The 23,568-nt window shown below is 37.3% G+C and overlaps 1 protein-coding gene across 1 annotated transcript in view; it reads left to right on the forward strand.

The window, feature by feature from the left end:
• Positions 1 to 23,568, forward strand: part of PLG (plasminogen) — a 791,307-nt gene that overhangs the window by 165,145 nt on the left and 602,594 nt on the right. Inside the window, exon 2 of the mRNA XM_044067896.1 lies at positions 8,269 to 8,404. Coding sequence (XP_043923831.1) covers positions 8,269 to 8,404 — 136 coding nt within the window. The remainder of the gene's footprint in view (positions 1 to 8,268; positions 8,405 to 23,568) is intronic.

The raw sequence follows: 23,568 nt of genomic DNA on the forward strand, positions 1-23,568 counted from the left end.
AAAAATAGATAAAAATCAGGTAGCAACTGAATGCGCCAAATAAAAAAAAAAAAAAAGAGAGAACATAAAGTGAAGTATAAGATGAGAAGGCAAGAAATGTGGAAAATACATAAATATAGCTGCAATTATAGAAAACATATGGAAGAACCTCATGTTGATCAGGATCAAACACAGGAATGGTTAAGGAGAGGCAAATTCAAACCAAGAGATGAAATGTTAATATTGGCAGGCCAAGATAGTGGGCTACATACAAGTAGGTTTACAAAGTCCATTGAACATGTGGGAGAAGCAGACACATGTAGGTTTTGTAAAGCCAAATTGGAAACAGTGGCACACATCTCTGGTGGTTGTGACATACTAATGGCAGAAGGACTATACAGTGAAAGGCATAATAATGTGACAAGACTGTTGTACTGGGGATTGTGCAAACATTATGGTACTGAAGTGGCTGAAAAACACTTGAAACATGAACCACAAAGCATCATATTCAATGGTGAAGATTATATCACATGGGACCACCCATTACCAACAGATAGGTGCTAGAAAACCAGATATAGTGGTCCATGAAAGAAGACAAAAGTAGCATTGATCATTGAAATAACCACACCCAGTGTCCACAGTGTCTTGCGTACAGAGAGACACAAAGTCATAAAATATCAGGATTTGCAGGCAGAAACAAGAGCAATGTGGAAGAAAGATACCCACAGTTCCAATAGTAGTAGGAGTAATGGGTCTTATAAAAAAGAATCTACAATCATATTTAGACAGTTACCAAACATGTAATCTCGCATGAATTGCTGGAGGCATCACTTCTGGGCACAAAGTGGGTGCTGCGAAGAGCACTTCTGGCTGACATCAAAGACTGAAACAATACTAATTTCATGAACTTTAATCGTACTTTGAGTTAAGAATGGGGTCCATTCCTGTCATGGTATTAGAAATCCAAAAGACTTGGAGAAATTAAAAAAGTGAGTCATTACAGAATGAGTCATTACTGGGCATATTGCAGGTGCTGTGAACAGCAGTTCGGGATGACATCCAAGATTGAAGCAATACTTATTTCAAGAATTTTAATCATATTTTGACATAGGAATGTGGTCCATTACCATCATGGTATTAGAAACCCAAATGATTTGGGGAAATTAAAAAAGAGTGTGCATTTGTATTGCTGAAATGAATTATCATGGATAAAAATGTCTTTATTGCAAAATTATTTCACTGTGAAACACAGTATTGCCTTGTTCAGCATTCTTGAGGTGTGACAGCAATCTTATTTGAGCATACCAACAACCAGTGCATTACTGCAATGTAAGACATGTTTACTACATATGTATATAGCTTTACTATTGAAATCTCAAAAGTAAAAAAAAAAGGTACTTAACAGCGAACTAATTTGTCAAAAGTACACATAAACTAACCATCCTAATGTCAAAAATCTGCTGTTAATGCCGAAAATGTTGGACACAACATTTTTGGCACTTAACAGCAATGCCTCCCTTGCCACTACTCCCTAGCTAGCACATCTACCATCCAGATTATGCAGGGAGCAAGCCCCCCTGCACCCCCCTAACTATATATTCCATCTCCGAGATCGCACTACAGTGATGAAAGGGATGTATTTCTCTAACCGCACTGTACTGAAATCCCTGTACATCCCTTTGATCGTTCATATTTGTGAATGCACAGTCCATTCGCAAATATGATATTCGCTCATTTAACCTGCACACATATGAAGTATTTGAACATCTGTAGTTCGAATCCTTCATAGCCGTGCAATGGTACGCCAACATTCCAATGGTAAACCATGTATATATATATATATATATATATATATATATATATATATATATATATATAGATAGATATCACGCAGCTGAGATAATACAGTAAGCACAGCATTTCCACCAAATATTATTTTTCAATGGAAAGAAATGGAAATAAGTTGGCAAATACTTGGGTAAATATCTGGGCTTAGGATTGGGTAGGAATAAACATTTTCATTGACTTTGATTTCAGTTTCAGCTTGCATGGTAGATATGAAACTGACAAGATCGGATGGTGCAGTGGTGCAGCGGTAGCGTTGTTGCCTCACAGCAAGGGGTTCTCTGGTTCAATTCTCGGCTGGGATGCCTTCTGTGTGATGTCTGCATGTCCTCCCTGTGTTTATGTGGGTTTTCTCCAGTTTCCTCCCACATTATAAAGACATGCATCTGGAGCATTTCTCCCTGGGCCTTTGCTGAAAATTGGCTTTGTTCCAAGTCAGAGTTTCCCAGTTGACAAATGTTAAGTAAATAAATAAAAAAATTGCCTACTGTATATGTCCAATATTAAATATAATGAGATGCTTTCAGAACAGTGAGATATCACAATATAGCAGTTTATCCTAAAGGCCAAGAAGTAATTTGCATTACACCTTTATGCACATCATTAACATGTTCACTTTTAAGTTAAAAAAAAAATAAAAGGAGAGCTAAGCATCGCAATGGTATATCATCTATTCCATGCTCAGATGTTTTTACTGTTGCATTGGTGCCTTATTATATTTTCAGAACTTCCTGTTGACTTATATAGTACAAAAAATACTTTGTCCTTCTGGTAGTCAGTTGATGGTATATGCAGTATGTAAAACATTATGGAGACATGCATAGGGCATGCATGACTGTTGACAACACAGGCAAATTCAATTCATTTATTTTATTATATTGGCATGATGTACAGAGGCCAATTATTGTGAAGGCCCTGGGATTAAAGCTCCAAGAATTAAGGCATGTACATGCATAGGTTCATACGATATTGCTAGGATAATGGTTTAAAAGCCCTTACAAGCCTAGTGAATATAACCCGATTTTATCCAATATATGGCAAGAAGTGGCAAGAAGATGGCATAGATTTCTACCTATGCCTTGAGTATCTTACAGATTGCTCCTGCCCATAAAGAGCATAGCCACTACCCTAGATGTGAATTTGGGATTATTCATCCATTGATCCAAATTGCATTTGAAGAAGGCCAGGGAAGGGCTCTGCTTAATGTGACTAGGAATCATTTTTCCAAGAAAGGGTAATCTCTGACACATATCTGTCTCTCCATCATGTTTTGTTTGAGTCACTGACTAAGTTTAGATCCCTAGAGCAGGGGTACCTTATGTAGTTTCACTTGCAAATGTGTAGCAGCTCCATCAGGGCTGGATTTGTGAGTGTCTTAAAGGTCAGACATAGGTTACCCCTAGGGTTGGAAGGGTGGCCTTATGGTTTAGGTGTTTGCCTTACAAACACGATGTACAGGGTTTGAATTTCACAGGGGATAACTGGCTAGGCTTAAAATGGCTCACAAGGGCAGTTAGCCTAGTATGAATCTATGAACCTATGAATAGTCAGTAGGAGACAGAGTAAAGGGATAGGGCTATTAATCTATATGCGTAAGACATGTTCGGGATAGGGCTATTAATCTATCTGTGTAAGACATGTTTGGGACAGGCTATTAATCCATCTGTGTAAGACATGTTCTTTACACCCTATATTTTCTTTGTGAGGAACCTCGGAGGTCACTCCAGCTGTTTTAAGGGCATAGTCAAGTACATGGCAAATGATGAATTGTACTCGATTATTTGTCTAATTAGGGCTGAGTACAGCAGGACTATAATTTCCTTGGATCTTGATGCCATACCTTTAATTATACGTTGTGGCATATAGAAGGGCTTCCTCACCACTGTGGACACATGGCAGTCAACGTTCAGGTAACTATCTATCTGCATACCTAGATCTCTCACCTTTGAGTCAACTTTTAGGGGTGTGCTATTGATGTTGCAATTTGCAGGGGTATTTGACTTCTGAAAGTGTATGATAATGCATGTTATCATATTTAGTTTAAGGTTGTGCAAGAACAAACAACTGATAAAATATAATCAGATCCTGCAGATAGACTAGTGGTGGACCGTAGCTGGGATAGCTACTAAAGTTCAAAAAAATGACACGGATATATGAAACTTGAATTATGTCACTGATAAAACAGAACGAAAAAAAGATGAAAAAACACTCCTTTTAAATCCACAGAAACCTCACTGCTTCGCCGAATTGGCAAGATGTTGAACTAAAGTGTAACAAAAAGACTGTTACACACTGATGTTTAGCAGTTCAAAAGTAAAGTAGGACTAAATCTGTTTATATCCCAGGCATATACATTCCTGTAACTCTTCCAAATGATGCAAAGTAACTTGAACACAACTCACAACAGTCTGTGTGGGGAGACCACAACAACCATAAAAAAGTACCTTAGAATGTTTGTAAAAGCTGATGAAATGTAGTAGAGCAAATGCCTGGTTGCTCAGGAAGTCCTGACTATCCGTTTAGCTTGTGGTAGAGAAAACCCAATCCAATACATTGTAGTTAGAAAAACACAAGAAGCTTCCCTTGGCAAACTCGATAGTTCCAGACTTGCAGGAAGCAAATGAAGCACTAGCACAATTGCTATGTAAACAAACTCAGAAGTTTCAAACTCATAGGAAGCAAAAAAGGCTGTAGACTGAAAATAAATCCTTTATTACAACGATAGCATTCCTTAAGCACTAGTTGAGCGCTTTCATCTGCACCATCGCAGACTTCATCAGAACTAGTGCAAAACATTTAATTAACTCATTTAAAAACAGTTTTTGGCGCCAAAACTTTGTTACTCAATTTAAAGAAACAGTACTCCATTTGTAACATAACTTATATTGGACCTATATAAAAAACATATAAATCTTGGTGATTTATGTATCTACATACCAAAAGTAAATACAAATGTATATATAATTATAAATATTAATTTTAAAAGTCACTAAAAATAATTATTCATATGGTATTGTGATTGAAATACTAAAACATGAATTAAATTCACTATGTGTACTTACATTTCATCAAATATTGCAGCCATAAAAATATTATATATCAAGAATTAAAAATGGTTTTATACTAATAAAATCATTAATACCTGGATTCCTGGTGGAATCAGTTAAAATCTGCCACTTGCTTTCTTTACAGGCCAGTCTTGTTTTCCAATCCCCTCCAAAAGGAATTTCCTTCACCTCATCTATTATCATAAAGGAGAATGTGTGTCCCTCACCATATTCCTTGATGTGTCTGTATAGGCATTTTACTATCCATTTTCCTAATTTTATAATAATGCTCATAAATACGTTTCTTTAACTCTCTTTCTGTTTTGCCTATATAATAGGCTGGACATTTTTGCACAGAGCTAAATATACTATGTGCTTGGTGCTGCAATTTCCACCTATGCTCCTAATTTTACTGTGATTAATGTCATTCAAAACAATATCACTGTTGGTGTTTATATGTGTACATTGTTTGCATCTTCCGCACTTTCTGGTGAAAACCTTGTCTTTATTATTGTTTCTGCCTTTCCCTAACTTGGAATGTTCCAGTAATCTTTTATGTTGGGACCAGTTTTGTATACTATCTTAGGTTCCTCACCCAGTATATTTTTGTTGACATCTGATACTGTGATAATGTCCCAATATTTCTTTATAATGTCCTTAATCTTGGTGCTGTGAGGGGTATAGGTCAGAACACACACTCTACCCATATTTGCTTTCTGCAAGTTAGCGTTAATCTCTTTATCAAGACCTAGCAGTGGTTTGTATTTTATTCCCCATTGGGATTTGACAAATTCAATGGTGTCACTAATCATGTTGCTGGGATATCCTCTCCTTTCAAATAAATCTGCTAACAGAACCATTTCTCCTTCCATGAATTCTCTAGTTGATGACATTCTAGCACATCTAATGCACTGTCCCTTCATAATATTTTTGAAAATGTGTGGTGGATGTTCACTTCCAAAAATAGATAATCATTAGAGAATGTGCTTTTCTATGTATCTTGGATGTAAAACCTTCCTCATTGGATCCTATGAACACATCCAAATATGAAATACCTGAGTTATTTGTTTCATAGGTAAATTTCAAAAATTGGTAGTTTCGTTGATGTATTCAATAAATTGTGGTATTGTCTCGTTGGGTCCCTTCCACAGAATGAATATATCGTCCAGAAATCTTACATAGAAGGTGATGTAGCTGGAGAATGCACAGTTGGTAATGAATTCATTCTCCCAATCAGACATAACCAAGTTTGCAAATATGGGGGCACAAGATGCGCCCATAGCAACTCCCTTGATTTGTCTGAAAAATTCACCCTCGAAAGTAAGATAATTGTGATCCAACACTAAGCCCATCATATCCATGATTAGATTTATTTTATCCCAGGTCAATGTAGAAAACTTTCTAAGACTCCTGGCAAATCTCTCTAGTCCCTCGTCCTTAGGAATACATGAAAATAAGTCACATACATCAATGGTGATGAATGTACATTGTTCTGTCCATTTGTCAGGACTGAGTTTACTCAAGAAATCCCATGAGTCTTTGATGATGAATGGTACATGTGTATAAATATGTTTCGTCCATCTATCGATCGTTACTCCTATGTTATATGTTTTTGACTTTGAACCTGAGATGATGGGTCTGAAGGGTGGTTTGGTCAGAGACTTATGAATTTTCGGTATTCCTATTATGCAAGCCATCACTGGATGATCCACTTTTAGAAACCTATATACTTCTTCTGTGATGCGGTTATCAATAAAGTATTCTTCCAAAGCTATGTCAATTCTTCTAAAACCTTGGTTAATTTGATTGATTGAAACCTGTTGGTAATTCCCAGAATGGTATAAAATATGGTATATCTCAGTGATATAATATAGAAGGGCTTCCTCACCACTGTGGACACATGGCAGTCAACGTTCAGGTAACTATCTATCTGCATACCTAGATCTCTCACCTTTGAGTCAACTTTTAGGGGTGTGCTATTGATGTTGCAATTTGCAGGGGTATTTGACTTCTGAAAGTGTATGATAATGCATGTTATCATATTTAGTTTAAGGCCATGGTTCTACACCAATCATTTATCTGATCTAGAACCTCACGATGGATAGCTACTTTGTTGGGGAATTCAACGATTGCCACCAACTTGCAGTCATTGGCAAACTTTATCATCCAGAGACCTCTCACATTAGCCTTGACTTCAGAGAAGTATATTCTGAATGGGAGTGATCCCAGAGTTGATCCCTGTAGCATACCACTAGTAACTGGCCTCTTTCTGGATCCAGATTCACCAACTTTAACCACATGTGTCATGTCCGTGATCAATTGGCTAGCCATCTGGTGACACAGGGGTGTATTCCCTGTTTTCTGAGTTTATTTATAATACCTGAGTGGGGAACTGTGTCAAATGCCTTGGCATGTGGTGTGTACTGTTTTACCCTCATTCATGGCCTCATTGATTTTCTCAAAGACATCCACCAGATTCAGTAGGCATGACCTGTTCTTGTCATAGCCAAAATGGGTCAAGTCCAATGTCTGGAGGTTTCCTATGTCATTGTTTATCAGGTCCATGATAATACTTTACGTGGCCCAATACCATTAAGGCATGACAATCTAAAGTTATCCCTGGTGACTAGAGCCCCCCACTCCCACCCATTGTTTTAGGTTTTGTTGTTTAGTCTATAGGTTTGTGAAAGTGTGGCAGTCAAGTTAACCCATCCACCCATTCACACTTACTTATATTCACAATTTCATTACACAAACACACAAACACACACACACACACACACACACACACACACACACACACACACACACACACACACACACACACACACACACACACACACACACACACACAAACACACACGCACATGCACACACCACCCCTCCTGAACTGCACAAACACACACACACACACACACACACACACACACACACATGCACATGCACACACCACCCCTCCTGAACCGCTTATACTCACAGACACATTTACCCAGTCATACAAAACAAACACACACACACACCATCACTCACATGGGAGGAAAGTGACAATGACAGAGATAGTGTTCAACATAAGGAAAGTTACCAAAATACTTTAGTGGAGCATAGATTGAAATCCAAAGCGATTTTATTTATGTGAGAAAAGAAATAAAAACAAAAGCATATAAAAGAATAAATAAGCTACACCAAAATTACATATTTCATCTTCATTGAAATTTCATAATGCTGAACGGGTTGTTTCTATAACTAACTTTTTCTTATTTGTTTTCCAACACATGCGATTATAAATGCTACACAAACATTCAGATTTAAATAGTACTCATTCTGTGCATACTATTTTGACTTTTAAAATACTTTGAAAAGACATGATGAAGTAAACTTATCTGTTTCTCTTCTCTAGTGAATTGTGGAGTACTAGATAATTATCAAAAAACAGATGGTGCCTGGATTATTTCTCCCAATCGATTTTTCTACTTAGTCAGCAGTGACACTGAATGTGCAGACAAATGTGAAGCAGAAACACGATTCACATGCAGGTAAACATAAACTTGTACCAGTAGTCATTCGTTCATAATTATTCAATATCATCCTACTTGTTACAGAAGCAGTAAGACATTATAGCTCATTATTAATTTTCTACAGAGCTGAGGCTTACTGCATCTCAAGGCTAGAGCATGCCTACCTTTCTTTTCCAGCTATACATTACAAGGGTTTACCACATATACACAGACTCTTCATTTTGCTGGTTTAATAGACTGCTGTATTATATGAATATAAGAAAATGACCAGATCTATTAATTACAGATATTATAATTTCATCTAGAATTTTAATCTGTTGAGCTTTTGTTAAGGTAACTGCATTTTATTGATTCATTTTTGTTTCCTCCCCTGGTAAGTATAGCTGCAGTTAATTACTCTTTTTTTTAATAAGTATAGTGTACTTTATTATGTAAGTACGTAGCTGTTTACTCTGAATGCAGTACATTTCTAAAATAAATTATGGATTTTTTTTATTTTACAAATAAAAGTATAAGAAAAAATCTGTTTACCATACCAATATGATGCATATTTAAAGATATGCTCATTCAGTAACTAGAACATCATCAGAAGAATCAGAATAAAGTCATTGTTGTTACAGAGAAATAGAAAAATAGTGTTTAAAAATAGGTGTAGTAGTGTACCCCTTGCCTATTCAACAGTTCCAAAAACATTTAATATGTCTTCTTTTTTTTTTTTTGGTCCCCTTGGACCTCATCCTACCAGCCTTGTGCCCAGTGCCCATGTCTGTGCCAAGTCTACCAGCAATCCTCATACCCCCTGAACTACTATGGAATTGCTGAGGCCAGTAGTGGGTCCCAAGGCCCTTGTGATTGTTAGCTTAGTAAACACCTATGAACCTATAAGAGTAACCAGGAAGCTTGGCTGTCTGTGCTTCAGTCTGGGTGGGTTCCTTCATATACCCTACCCACTCCCTTTCCCTGCCCTCCATGCTTGTTGACACTATCCTTGGGTAATTCACTTCTTTAGACCATCCATCTCCTTAGGGAGCATCATCCATCAGGACAGGCATGTCCATCCCTTTGTGCCCTGCCAATCACCCGAACCACTAATTAAACCTGGATTGCCCAGACCATAGTCACGGCTTTATCTTTCTATGCCACCAGAGCAGCCTAAGCTCTAACTTAACTTAGGGAAAATGTTGTTAAAGCGCATGGGACAAGTTAGTCTATGACAAACAGAATATGTTTTCCAGTATGTTGATGTAATGTGTAAAAGCCACTCAAGGTATAGTATATAAATATATTCACACAGTAAGTATGATGGTAACTTACAAAAGCAAAATCGTCAGAATGAAATACTGAGGTTATACATCTCATTTTCAAAATGGCCGTGTTTCACATGGTCATGAAGAAAAGGTATTCAATACATGACATGTAAGGACTTGACAACAGTGCACATTATTAAGAATGGATATTTACATTTCTCCTGGGACTGTGCAATCTCTGAGTTAATATATATATATATATATATATATATATATATATATATATATATATATATATATATATATAAAGTATATGGGTGCAGGGCGCTTGTTTCCGTTCAGCAAGTTAAATTTCATGAAGTTGTGAAAACCTGCCCATAAGAGCCAAATTTGTTATTAACAGGCCAAGTTAAGCTATATAAACATCAAAAGTAATGTGCTTCTATTTACTCTATGTATCTTTCTATACTTGTTTGCATATACCTGTCAATGGAACTACTTTTTTTGCATACATTTATTTCACATTTACAGATTTGGACCACATCCTAAAGTGAATAAACATGTTATTAAAAAAAGGAACAAACAAACAACGGATATATAAAACATATACTCAAGTACTCACAAAACACAGTCATAAATATATATATATATATATATATATATATATATATATATATATATATATATATATATATATATATATATATATATATATATATATATATATATAAATATAAATATATATATATACATATATAGGCATACATATATATATATGGTTACCTGTCAAAACATTGAATGATCATAACATCTAAACTCAAAACATCAAGACCATAACATCTAAACATCAAAACATCTAAAACTTATAACATCGAATCTCAAAACACTGAAAACTACAAATCAACTATAAATAACATCCCACACACAAGCCCCCCCTGCACCACCACCCCCTGCAAATTAAATATACAAACTCCAAGATCGCACTACAGTGGGGGAAAAAGTTAATTTCCTAACCTCACTGTAGTGCAATCTCGGAGGGGTGCAGGGGGGCTGCCCCCCCCTGCAGAAACTTAGTAAACAGTGTGTGGGAAGTTATTTATAGTTGCTTTGTAGTTTTCAGTGTTTTGAGATTTGATATTATGAGTTTTAGATGTTTTGAAGTTTAGATGTTATGGTCTTAATGTTTTGAGTTTAGATGTACATAAAAATTTCCCCAAAAAAGAAAGCATCATTTTTTTGCAGGAGAGCAAGCCCCCCCTGCAATCCTTCATATCCCCTGCAAGTTATATATACTAACTCCAAGATCTCGCGATAAAGGGGCATATTCCCCAATCTCTAGTATCAGCCAGTGGACACCTGTTAACCATCTGCTTATTTGATGACTTTTTGATAATTAAACAAATGTCAACAAGATCATTGTTTGACAAAAACAATGGATGCTATATTTATATATATGATGCTCATTTAAATATATATATATATATATATATATATATATATATATATATATATAATATACTTATAGCTTTTTAATCTAGTTAAAAAGACAAGTACAAGAACAAGAACAAAGCCTTTTCACAGTCAAACCATGCTGCTATAAACTTAAAGATATCAGTAAATGTCAGACCAAATACCACAGTTTTACTGCCCTTTTGTCAGCTGTCAAAATAACTATCAAACACTGCAGTGTTTGAAATGGCTTGTTTGTCAACCCATTTGACAGCAGTCAGAATTCTGCAGCTCAAAGCTAAAAAATTAAGCTGTACGTTTAGGAATACCAAGTGACTTATATATAACATCACTTTTTATTATGTACCTTAATTCATTATTGGCTATAAAGAGCAATGCAAAATGTCACAGCTCCACTAGGATGCACAACAGCACATCCTATGGTTTTGTAAGTAGCCGTATGTATGGAAAAGGTCTGAACTGTGAAATCTCTCCTTTGCCTCTTGACTGTATCTTTTATTCAAACATGTTTGTATTTAATAAAAAAAAAAAAAAAACAAGCACTAATGGTATCATTTTTCTTTATTTCACATATTGCAATTTGAAATAACGTCTTAATGAGTAATGTGAATTGGAGCAATCATCCTTTCACAGGTGGCTGCTATCTGAATAACACTCTTTTATTGCCCAGGTATTATTTTTACAGTTATTCACAAATATTTTCTTTATGTATGTAAACAAAAATATTGTTGCCATTTCTTGATTAACTGCCCATTGAATAACTTTTCTAACATGCCATGCGATCATCATATGTATTAAATTGTTATCTCTTATTTGTAAGAAATCTGTAGTTTCTTTTTCTGTATATGTATTCAGTCATTAAAATAAAAGTGAATAGACGTATATGTAAAAAATACTTCTTGCATTCTTTCATTAATAGTTTCATAGAGTTTACAAGGCAGAGCCAGTCCTTGGCCAAATCCCATCCTCATTGGGTATCCTGTCCTCAGCAGACCAAAATAAGTCAAGCTTGGGATGAATTTATGGGTGCCAATCCAATTGTCAAGGTTTCCCATAAAAGAACTGGGTATATCAACATGTTTTATAAGTAACAAAATTATTCCAAAGACAAGAAAGTACTGAGTAAAACTTTGGCCCTTCAGTGTGTCTTACTTATTAGTTGACAGAGATTCAAGTCTGTAGTTCAAACATTTGAGGTACCACTTTTTTGTGAAGATGTAGGATATCAAGGAGGCTTTGGGCCTTAACAGCTTTGAAGGTTAAACATAAATTACCACACAGGAGTTTATATATTTGAAAAGGGATATTATATTCTGTAATTAGTCTGATCAGGGCTGAGTACACAGGAATGTTAACTTCTTTTGACCTGAATGAGATACCTCTAGTTACTATCTGAGCTAGATAGAAGGAATTCCTAAATATGGTTTCTATGTGGCGATCAAAGGATGAGAAGCTGGGGTCTATATTATTAGCATGAAAGCTAATAATAGCGAATACAAATTAACCGACGCATAAAGAACAAACGCACGCATAAATGCCAATACATCGAAATCCAAAACAGCGAAATTTTATGTTTGGCCAACACCGCATTCCTATTCTGCTGTAACAAAACTAAAAAAAACACAAAACTTACCTGAATGCTGCAGGCAGGGGGCTGTGCCCCCCTGCACCCACCACATCCCCCACTACTTAAATATACCAACTCCGAGATCGTACTACATTGAAGTAAAGGGAAATATTTCCTATGGCAATTTCTGTTGGAACTAAACTTCCTGTGTGCTATACTCTGCATGTCTATGTGTAGTAATGCAGTTTGTAGGCGATATTGTCGCTCAAGACTCTTCCTTTTCTTTGGTAAGGGCGGACATGCAGACAAGTGTCATACAGAATTGAAATTTTGGTCGGTTCAACTAAAACATTTCGATGTACAATTTTTCGTTAAATATGCAATTCAACACTTCTGCAGTTCGTTCTTTACATGTTGCACAATTTTTATTCGCTATTATTAGCTTTCGTGCTAATAATATAGACCCAGAAGATGTCTACGAAAGTGCCACAATCTGTGATAACTGTAATAGTTTGCAGTTTATTATTGTCTATTCTACACGATGCCACTGAGACACTGCCACACCTCTTTTCATTTAATTTCATTTCATTTAAATTATTCAGTTGATTTGATTCTTTCAGCCTTTGCTGTTGTAACATGGTACCAGGTGCCAAGGCAGTGATGGCACGTAACTTGCAGTCATGGGCAAAACTGGTCAGACATATGTTTGAGTTAGTGATCTGGAAATCCAACAAACACCCTCTTATACTCCTTTTAAGTACTTACTCCCTATTGGTCCTTTCTGATCAGTCAATAAGTAGTTCCCTATACTTTTCAGGCATGTCCAAAGGCCAGTTTCGGGTTTACTCCCCAGTCCAGCAGGTGAATCTGGGAATCTTGAGGCAATATTACAACTGCCTCATGTACACAGATCACCCTTTCCTCCTCCCAACAAGCTCAAACATATGTGAGAGATACAACTATATAGCCAAAGTGGAGGCTGAGCTCTCTCAACCTGGTACTGGCACAGCCGGTCAGGAGGAAAAGGTAACCACACACACCACAAATCCAGTCTCACATAGACCAAACCAAACACATAAACACACAAAAACATACTCGGAGGCTCTAAACAAAAATCTGCCTAAGCAGCAGAGACCTCCAAAGCAGACATCCAAGCAACCCCCACCATGCAACAATACTCAAGTAAAACATAACTCACAAAGTCAGTGTGCCACACAGTCACAGCCCTTAAGGCTAAACAACACACCAAATACACTTGTAATAGGTGACTCTATTGTCAGACACACTGACGTCCCACTCACCAGACTGAATAAGGAGAAGGTCACTGTAAGCTCCCTGTTGGGTGCCAGAATCCACCACACAACACATGCACACAGGTCACTCCAAAGCAAGTACAAATATGACTCCATCATTGTCCATGCTGGTGTGAATGACCTGAGATGTACCTCCCAGAACTACATGAAAAGAGACATAGAGGAGCTCTCTGATCTTGTAGCCCAGGCCGGTATGACTCTGACCTTGAGTAGCATCTTGCCCTCACCAAGAATGATGCCACAGTATAAAGACAAAATGATCAAGTTTAACAATTGGCTAAAGTATTGGTGTTATTCAAAGGGGATCCAGTGTCTGTCAGCCTGGGATGACATGCTCGACAAGCCACGTTGCTTTGCGAGGGACAGCTTGCACCTGTCATCCCTGGGTTTTCAAATACTGGCAAAGGCTCTTGCCTCCCCCATAGTGCCTTTTTTAGGCAAGGCTCAAAAGACAAACCCACCTCCATAGACAACACACAAAAAAAAACTAAGGGTAATGCTGCTCAATGCCAGAAGTCTAAACCTCAAGATGCACGCACTCAAGACTCTCCTCAGTATGGAGAATATCGATATCTGTGCAGTAACAGAAACCTGGTTCAAGGCTCCCGAAAGCACCCCAGCCCTACCAGGTTATACTTCATACCATGCTTTTTGGCCACAAAACACGGACCAAACCACAAAAGGAGGGGGAGTATCCATATACATCAAAGATACTCACACCTGCAGGTTAGTGGCACTGCACGAAGCATCGGAGACCATCCATGTGCAACTAACAGTGGGCAAAACTGCCTTTCATTTTATAGCCTGCTACAGACCACCCTCCCAAATGCAGGAACCCCACTCGGCTTTCCTGAGAACACTGGAAAATATGAAGGTCTCTCCAAACACCATTATATTTGGTAACTTCAACTACCCAAACATTGATTGGGAAAACTACTCAAGCCCAAGCACCCTCGCCCAACGGTTCCTAGAATTTATAAACTCAAATGCCATGGAACAACTGGTCACCACTCCCACAAGAGGGGAACACATATTGGACCTGGTCATCGCCAACATGGGGTCTCTATGTTCCACACCAGAGGTATACCACTCATTGGTAAGATCAGACCATAAATTAATCTCACTGGACATCCATATTCCATCCCCACCCCCAGCCAAGGAAACCACGGTGAAGAACTTCTCAAAAGCAAACTTCACACTTCTCAAAACCAAGGTGAAATCTTTCAAAGGCCCCAGGCCAGTGGAAACTATGGCCCAAAATGCAGAATCCTTTACAAAAGCATTCTATGGACACCTACAGGAATGCATGGAGCATGCTATCCCAAATAAAACCAAGACTCACTCCTCCAAAGGCAGGAGACCTGTCTGGTGGACCCCAGCCATAAATAAGCTATATAACAGAAGGAGGAAGCGACTACATGATAGAGCAAAATCCCAAAAAGGGAAGGCGTCTCTGATCAGTACTAGCAAGAAACTACGATCCCTCATAAAATCATCTAAGGCAAGCTTCGAAAGAAAAATTGCACAAGACACTAAGGATAATCACAAGGCCTTCTTTAGTTATGTCAGGAACCTGGGAGGCAACTCCCAGATATGCTCTGAGTTAGTGCAAAATGACAAAAAATACACTGAACCTACAGACATTGCCAACATCCTGGTAGAAAGGTTCAGTGCAAACTTCTCCCTCCCTTCCCCTCCAAAAGAGCAAATGTCTATCCCAACAGAGTGTAGCCTTCCTGAGATCACAGATGCACAGGTGAGAGCTGCCCTCTCCAAAGCAAAAAACACAGCATCAATGGGACCAGACGGTGTCCCAGGCTGCATCTTACATGAGCTCCAAGAAGGACTAAACCCTCACTTAAAGACACTGTTCAATCTCAGCCTTACTACAGGATATGGACCCAAGGAATGGCGTACAGCAACAGTGGTCCCGCTCCACAAAGGTGGTGCCACAACAGACCTCGGAAACTATCGCCCTATAAGTCTGACCAGCCTGGTCTGCAAGGCTATGGAGCGTATCATCATGGAAATCATAAACAAGGACACTGGGAACCTCCAGACACTAGATCCTACCCAGTTCAGCTTTGTTAAGGGTAGATCGTGCCTCTTGAACCTGGTCAACTTCTTTGAAACTGTTACCAAAGCCATAGATGAAGGGAAGGTAGTCCACACTGTCTACCTGGACCTCGCAAAAGCCTTCAACACAATACCCCACTTGGGCATCATAAATAAGCTCACTAGTTTAAATATCAACCCCTATGTCACAAGATGGGTTGCAAACTGGCTCGGGGATCGAACCCACATGGTCAGAATTGCAGGTGTCATGTCAGACTCTAAACCAGTTACAAGTGGCATCCCACAAGGCTCAGTCCTGGGACCCCTCTTGTTTGGTATATATTTCTCCGAGGTACAGGCTAACACGGGTGGACTATGGCTGACAAAGTTCACAGATGACTGCAAACTGGGCGCCATAATTGACTCTCTAGCTGACACGAGCATCCTCCAAAAGGGTCTCACAGAGACGGATAATTGGTGCCAGAGCCATGGCCTAAAGCTAAATGCCAAAAAGTGCATTGTCATCCCCTTTGGGAAAAACAAAGTGCCCACAAATTACCACATAGGTGGTAATCCATTAAGTATGGAAGAAGCAATTAGGGACTTGGAGTCCCAAGTAGATAGTAATCTCTCCTTTGACAATCACGTTGCCAAAGTAGTTAGAAAGACCTTCTATATAGCCCACCTTATCACGAAAGGGTTCACATCTAGTTCAAGAGAGGTCATTGTGCCCCTCTACTCAACATTTATCAGGCCCATCATTGAATACAATGCTCCATTTGGGATGTACCTTAACCGACACCTGCAGCAACTGGAAAGACCCCAATAGTACCTCACCAAGAGGATCAAGGGACTCAAACAGATGCCCTATGCACTTCGGCTAAAGAAACTCCAGCTCTACTCAGTTGCGTACCGCCTACTCAGAAGTGATCTGTGTCTGATGTATAAAGCCATGTCCAACCCAGAATTAATGGACATGCTCCACCTCAAAAAATCCAAATCCCTTAGAGCTACACGCTCCAGGGACTTGAACCTCAGCACAGAAATAAATAGGACATGCTGGAGGGACAGACTCATATCCCAGAGGCTCCCATCACTCTGGAACAAAATCCCAATCCATGTTAGGCAGAGCCCCTCACTGACCCCATTCAAGAGAAATCTTGACAAGTGGATGGGAGACCGTAAGTTTACCCCTGGGATCTCCTCTGTGTCCTTTCTAGACAGAGGTACAGTAAACTAACCTTAATATGGCTACCTTCTGTGACCTACTATACAGAGGCACAGTCAACTAATCTAAAAGGGTGGCGAAAGCCAAACACACTCTGGCTAGGCTTATAAGTGCCCTAGGGCAGGTAGCCTAGTATCAACTTATGAACCTATGAACCTATGTGTTAAACAGAAGGCATCCAGATACTGAGTCTTAACGAAAGAAAATAGCCACCTTTTAACTTTCTAAAGTGGCACCTGCTACTTTAACTATGTGGATGCTGTCATCCAACTTGTTATCTGTCTTGCAACATAAGTATCTCCACTTTGGCCTTTAATCTCATTTACAGTTCCAGTATGAGAAGTAATGTTAAAGGCTTTGAACAGATTCAGGTACAACAAATGAACTGCATGGCCATTATCAACAGCTTCAGTGCCCATCACAAAGAAACTTAGCAATTTAGAAGATATGATCTCCCTTTAATAAAACCATATTGCTATGGGTCTAGTACAATAAGATATTTTTCTATCAGAGTGTATGAAATCAGATATAACACATTCTGTGTCTTGACAAATTGTACTTATTAGGCTAATTCCAGGGATCTGAGGTGTGTTTGCTCTTTGTGGAGGGACATAACAATAGGTATTTTCCATACCTTAGAAACGCATCATGTGGCTATGCTTAAGCTGAATACTTTTAGGATTAATTCAGACAGGGCATGCTTGATGCTGTTAATTAAGCAATCATACATTAATATATATATATATATATATATATATATATATATATATATATATATATATATATATATATACATATATATATATATATATATATATATATATATATATATATATATATATATATATATATATATATATATATATATATATATATATATATATATATATATATATGTAGCTGAGGTGCATATATGGGGTACACCTGAATCACCACAGGCACTTATATCAAACGCCATTCAGTTGAAATGAAATTGCCAAAAACACTGATTCCCCCTAAAAAGACAATATCAGCATGATTCTGTGTAAGGGTGGCATGGCATCTATTCAGTGCCAGAGACTCGCCTACATTTCTACTATGCATACCAAATGTCGATATCTTTTTACAGACACTTCTGGTTTAAGCATCTCCGATCAACCATATCTACATCAATCGCCATTTGTTCATAGTCATACTTATCATATTTGAGAGACTGCAGAGCCCTTTAGACATTATGAATCCTGGTATTGCAAACTCAGCTAACTGTCCTCCTGTCTCTTTTTAAGCTAGTGAATGTAGTCAGGGTGCCAGATGATGAAGCTCTAGTTGCTAGGAAATTCACACTTACATACATAGACTTAGTGGCAATAAAAGGCCTGCAGTCTGAAGAGTTGTGACTCCCAGAGAAACAGGAGCATGGTCGAATCATGTTAGTGGATTGCTAATGAGGTGCTTTAGTCTTGCTTTTTGGCAAATGGGAAGTAACTTTTTCACAACCTCAGTATATGTTGGTTTATTATGATTTTGTGGAGGTATGAGTGAGTTTATGTGTTGGTTACTAACCATTTGTGCAGGTGAGAGGGTGGTCACTATGTCATACACTGAATATTATATGACTGGCCATTAACATTCAAAAACAAGCATGCCGATTGGTCAGCCCAACCAGCATGCCCACTGTAAATCAAGCATGTACGAATGGAAAAAAAACATAAATAAAAAAAAAAAAATTAGAAATCCAGACAGTCTGGATTAAAATAGTCTGCAGTTATTCTAAGGGATCTTAGGGGGGAAAAAAACTTTATCAGTCGATTTGGTTGATACTGATGCTGTAAATGAGTCTGCTGAAAGTAAGTTCTATAGAGCAGTCAGTCCCATTCACGGTACCGATCCTAATGAGCCACATTTCATTTTGTACTTTATTAACTGGAAAGTGTAATAACAATGACTGACAAATAAATCGGCTTTTATGAAAGTTGTTCTGTTCCTGTTCTGTATTGTTACCCTCCCAGTCACTTGACATATTACAGAACTCCAACAAAACTGCACACTTTTTGTACTATAAGCTTTCACTATTACTGATGGGTTCCAGTGTTATTTTATAGAAGTACGAGAGATACATGAGTTTCCTTGTATTTTCTCCATCCTGTCTCTAAAAAAAAAAAACAGGAGCAATGGAGATCTTCCTTTCTCCATTGCTACCTTTCCAAAGCACTGATGTACTCTGTGTGGAATAAGTCTAGTATGCATGAACAGCACATAAAAAAATAGCAGGATATCTAATGAAAGCAGAAGAACACCACGGAGCCGTTATACAAAGACATTTCAGAAAAGTAAGTCATTTTTTTCTTAAATAATGTTATTCTGTAGTAGCAATAGCTGACTCCTGGGTGTGGTATATAGAAGGTTTGCCCATAGTTTGCATTGTTTAATCATTTTATAGTAGCATTGTACCTTTATCAGAGCTGCTTTCTTGTTATCCACCAGATTTAAACTCTGTTGTTGTCTGCTGTAAGCATGGCACTCCATGATTCATTCTTTAATTTTTAGATCTAGATTCAATTAACCTCTTCGTAGTGAAGCACGCAGTATATCCAACACCCTAAAGCCAAAAGAGACGTTCTGTAGAGGTTTCAGAGCTATATGCTTATCTAGTGCATTAGTTAGTGCTTTCCTTTAGAATGTTGAATACTGTTCTGATATTCTATCTTTAAAGCACATCATAGACATACATACATAGAAGACATTACCTATTTACAATAATTCCAAATGTATAGTATATTACAAACATATGGCATATCCTTTTAACTGTAGTAGGATGCATAAACACAGTATTTCTTTAAATTTATTTACAGAACATTAATAATAACAGTAACAGCAGATACAGAAGGAATCACCACAGGACAGAAACCTCCGTTGTAGCTTGAAACATCTTTATTTGGAAACCAAAAAATGAGCGCTTTCGCGTAGATAGACTACGCTTCTTCAGATATAGTTACAAATAAGGATACACTTCTTTTATATAAAACTTTTTGGCACACAAGCCAGACAATAACCCAATTAACTAACTAATTAATCAATTAAAATCAATAATGCAGTAAAGCATTTAAAGTGCATTTAAAGTGTCACACATCACACATATAACGAGAGTGCTTCAACTACTTAAAAACAGGGATGCTCCAGCTATTTAAAAACAGGGGTGCTCCAGCTATTTAAAAACGTGTTAATCATTATGCCAGTAATGATTGTACCAATAATAAATAAATATGCAGATGTATACAAGTGTATACAATAGTATACAGAAAAAATCTATACATCTTAAAACACCATCATACGGTATGTGCAATGATGTTAATATAACACTATGGCTTTGTTAAAAAATCCATTCACTCATCGTATTGTATCGCATATGACATAAAATGCAGTACAAGTATGCAAAAGTGCGCAAGAATCCATATTTATAAAACTGCTATGCAGGATTATAACGCAGAGTTAATAATCAAACAATATAATATAAAAAATCAGTATAACAAACCTGTATAACTATATATATATATGCGGAAATATACACGCAATTGTCTATTGAGATACCAAAATTTTAAAACCATCATAAAGATAAAAATACATCAATCACAAAGGTGAGCAGAATAAACTTTCATGTATCTCACATATATCTCATTCTATTACTAAATCTATTTAGAACCTTATTATATGTTTATAAATAAAAACTGACGTTATAAACTACAAACATTATAGAGTGCAGGTATTAACCATTATCTAAAAGCAAGAAAAATATGTATTTATTTATTGTTTATTAATAATTGTCTATATACTACTAATAATAATATTAATTTAATATTATTCTTCTATTATTCTATTTACAGAACATGTTAAAACAAGAATGTGTACCTATTGTATCAGTTACTTGTTAGTAAACAGCACTAGGTCACTCTTCATGGCAACACTGCATTCAAAAGAGCATTGTTTCTTGAACTCCTTATGAACCCCTGGAGACTGAGGTATAAGGAATAAATTTGCCCTCTTTTGGGCACAGTCTGCACATTCTACATCTCTTGAGTTCTAAGAGATGCACAGTTATACAGATGCTTTAGAATACATCCTTACTGCACCGTGATATGTACGCTATGTATGCAGATTTCCACTGGTTGGGTAGACCATGGCAGTTTATTTAACTTATCAAGGTTTCTAGCAACACTGTTTCCGTACAGCTGGTCATATATCTCAACATCTCAGCTTTTGGAATCCTAGCAGAGCATCCAAAATTACAGCACATAACATTTGCTGAAATCTGTTTATGTGTAAATGCATCCCTTAGTGGAGTGAAGCATGATCTGTATATTTGTCCACTTGAGGTAAATGGACTACAAAATCAGGATCTCTGTAGTTCTAACAACTGCAGAACTACACAGCTATACCTTAAACACATATGTACTGCAAAGAGATGTTTAAATTATGCATGCATGCTGCAATAATCAGTAGCTGTGCAGAACATGGCTTTTAAAAGCTTTTTTTAAACATATCGAGGTTTATGGGAAGAATTCTTCAATATTTCTGTTCATACCTTTGAAATTCTCAGCTTTCAAGATAAATCGTCAGTGAACCATCAGAAATCATAGTGAGGGTCCAAAATTTTAACTAAAATTTACATATGTGTAAATTCTCATCCTTCGGGGTGAAAATGGAATCCAAAGTGTGCCCTCTTTGGGGGGGGGGGGGGCACAACCTGTAAAATCACAATGCTTGCAGTTCCAACAGATGCACAACTACACAGATGAATGAGAAGCGCATCGTTACTACACTACATTATGTTTACTTTATGCATAGACACTTCCATACTGTTAAAACTGTTGTAATGTAGAGTAAATAAATAAATAAGTATAGATTTGAAATTTCTGTGTGATGGAGGCACAACAAAAAAAGGTAAAATGACCATAGGTTGTACTAAGTAACTTTCGTAGTATAGACCCACTAAAGCATGAAATAACCAGTGCAGTAAAAACAAAATCCCTGTTATGAAATATTTTGCAATTGAATTAGACCAAAATAAAGGAATAAAAAGGTTCATCCACTTTTAGTCGGTTTTATTGCGTGTAGCTATGCTTATGTCTTGTAGTAAACCTAGACATATCCTTATTGCACAACAGCACACGACATATTAAACCAAAAATCTAACTTTGTACATTGTATATTTTCTCACTTTATCAGACTAAAATTCATGACATACACTTTTATCACCTTAGCATTTCTTTAAATATTTGAATATTATTTTTACTAAAGTTTGATGAGGATTTCAATTATTGCTGTAGAACAGACTTCTAGGAAAAGGGGTGAAACATTTCTTATATACTGCTCCCTGCAAAAAATATTTATTTTTGGTATATTTTTTTCTCACTCAAGCATGTTAAATTGAAGAAGTTATCAATTAAATGAGTTTTAGACAACTTTTTTTCATAGGTTCGTAAGTGTTTACTAGGCTATTAACCATAAGGGTTTTTTTAAGCCTAGCCATATATCCCAAATCTCTGACAAGTTCTGAAAACCTTTGATAAGAAGGGGCTTGAGAGATGAAACATTTACAGATTGCTTGTGTCCATTAGAGACATAGGTGCCAAACCAGGGATGCATTTCCTGTTCCTCATCCAGTTGTCCAAGTTGCACTCGAACTGGGGTAGGGAGGAACTCTGCTTCACGTGGATGGGGAGCCTGTTCCAGAGACAGAATAATTTCTGGGATACATACCTGTCTCTCCAGCAGGAGCTATTTATATCAAAGGCAAGGTTCAAGATCTTAGAATGAGTCATTCTGGTGCTGTTTGTTTTGCAAATATAAAGGAATTCCATCAGAGTGGAATCTGACAATGCCTTGTAGGTCATGCATAGATCTTCTCTCAAAAGTCTGTAGAAGACAGAATAAAGGGATAGAGCCTTGATGCATTTTGCATAGGACACTTTTACTTATGCCCTGTATTCTTTTAGTGAGGAAACTCTGTGGACATTCCAATTGCTGGATATGCATGGTTAGGTATACCAAAGGAGGCATTGTACTCAATGATAGGTCTGATGAATGCAGAATACAGTGTAACAATGACTTCCTTGGACTTAGATGCCATACCTTTGTTTATAAGTTTTGCAGTGTACAATGATTTCCTCACTAATGTAGGCACGTGATGGTCAAAGGCTAGATTACTATCTATGTGTGTCCCTAAGTCCCTGACTACTGGGTCAGCTCTAAGGGATGTGTTGTCAATATGATAGTTGCTAGTGGTGGATGACTTCCTGAATCATTCTGTTATGCATTTAGTTTTA

This window comes from Protopterus annectens, chromosome 1.part0 (genome assembly GCF_019279795.1).
Source record: "Protopterus annectens isolate FY-2018-M chromosome 1.part0, PAN1.0, whole genome shotgun sequence".
NCBI classification, from domain to species: domain Eukaryota; kingdom Metazoa; phylum Chordata; order Ceratodontiformes; family Protopteridae; genus Protopterus; species Protopterus annectens.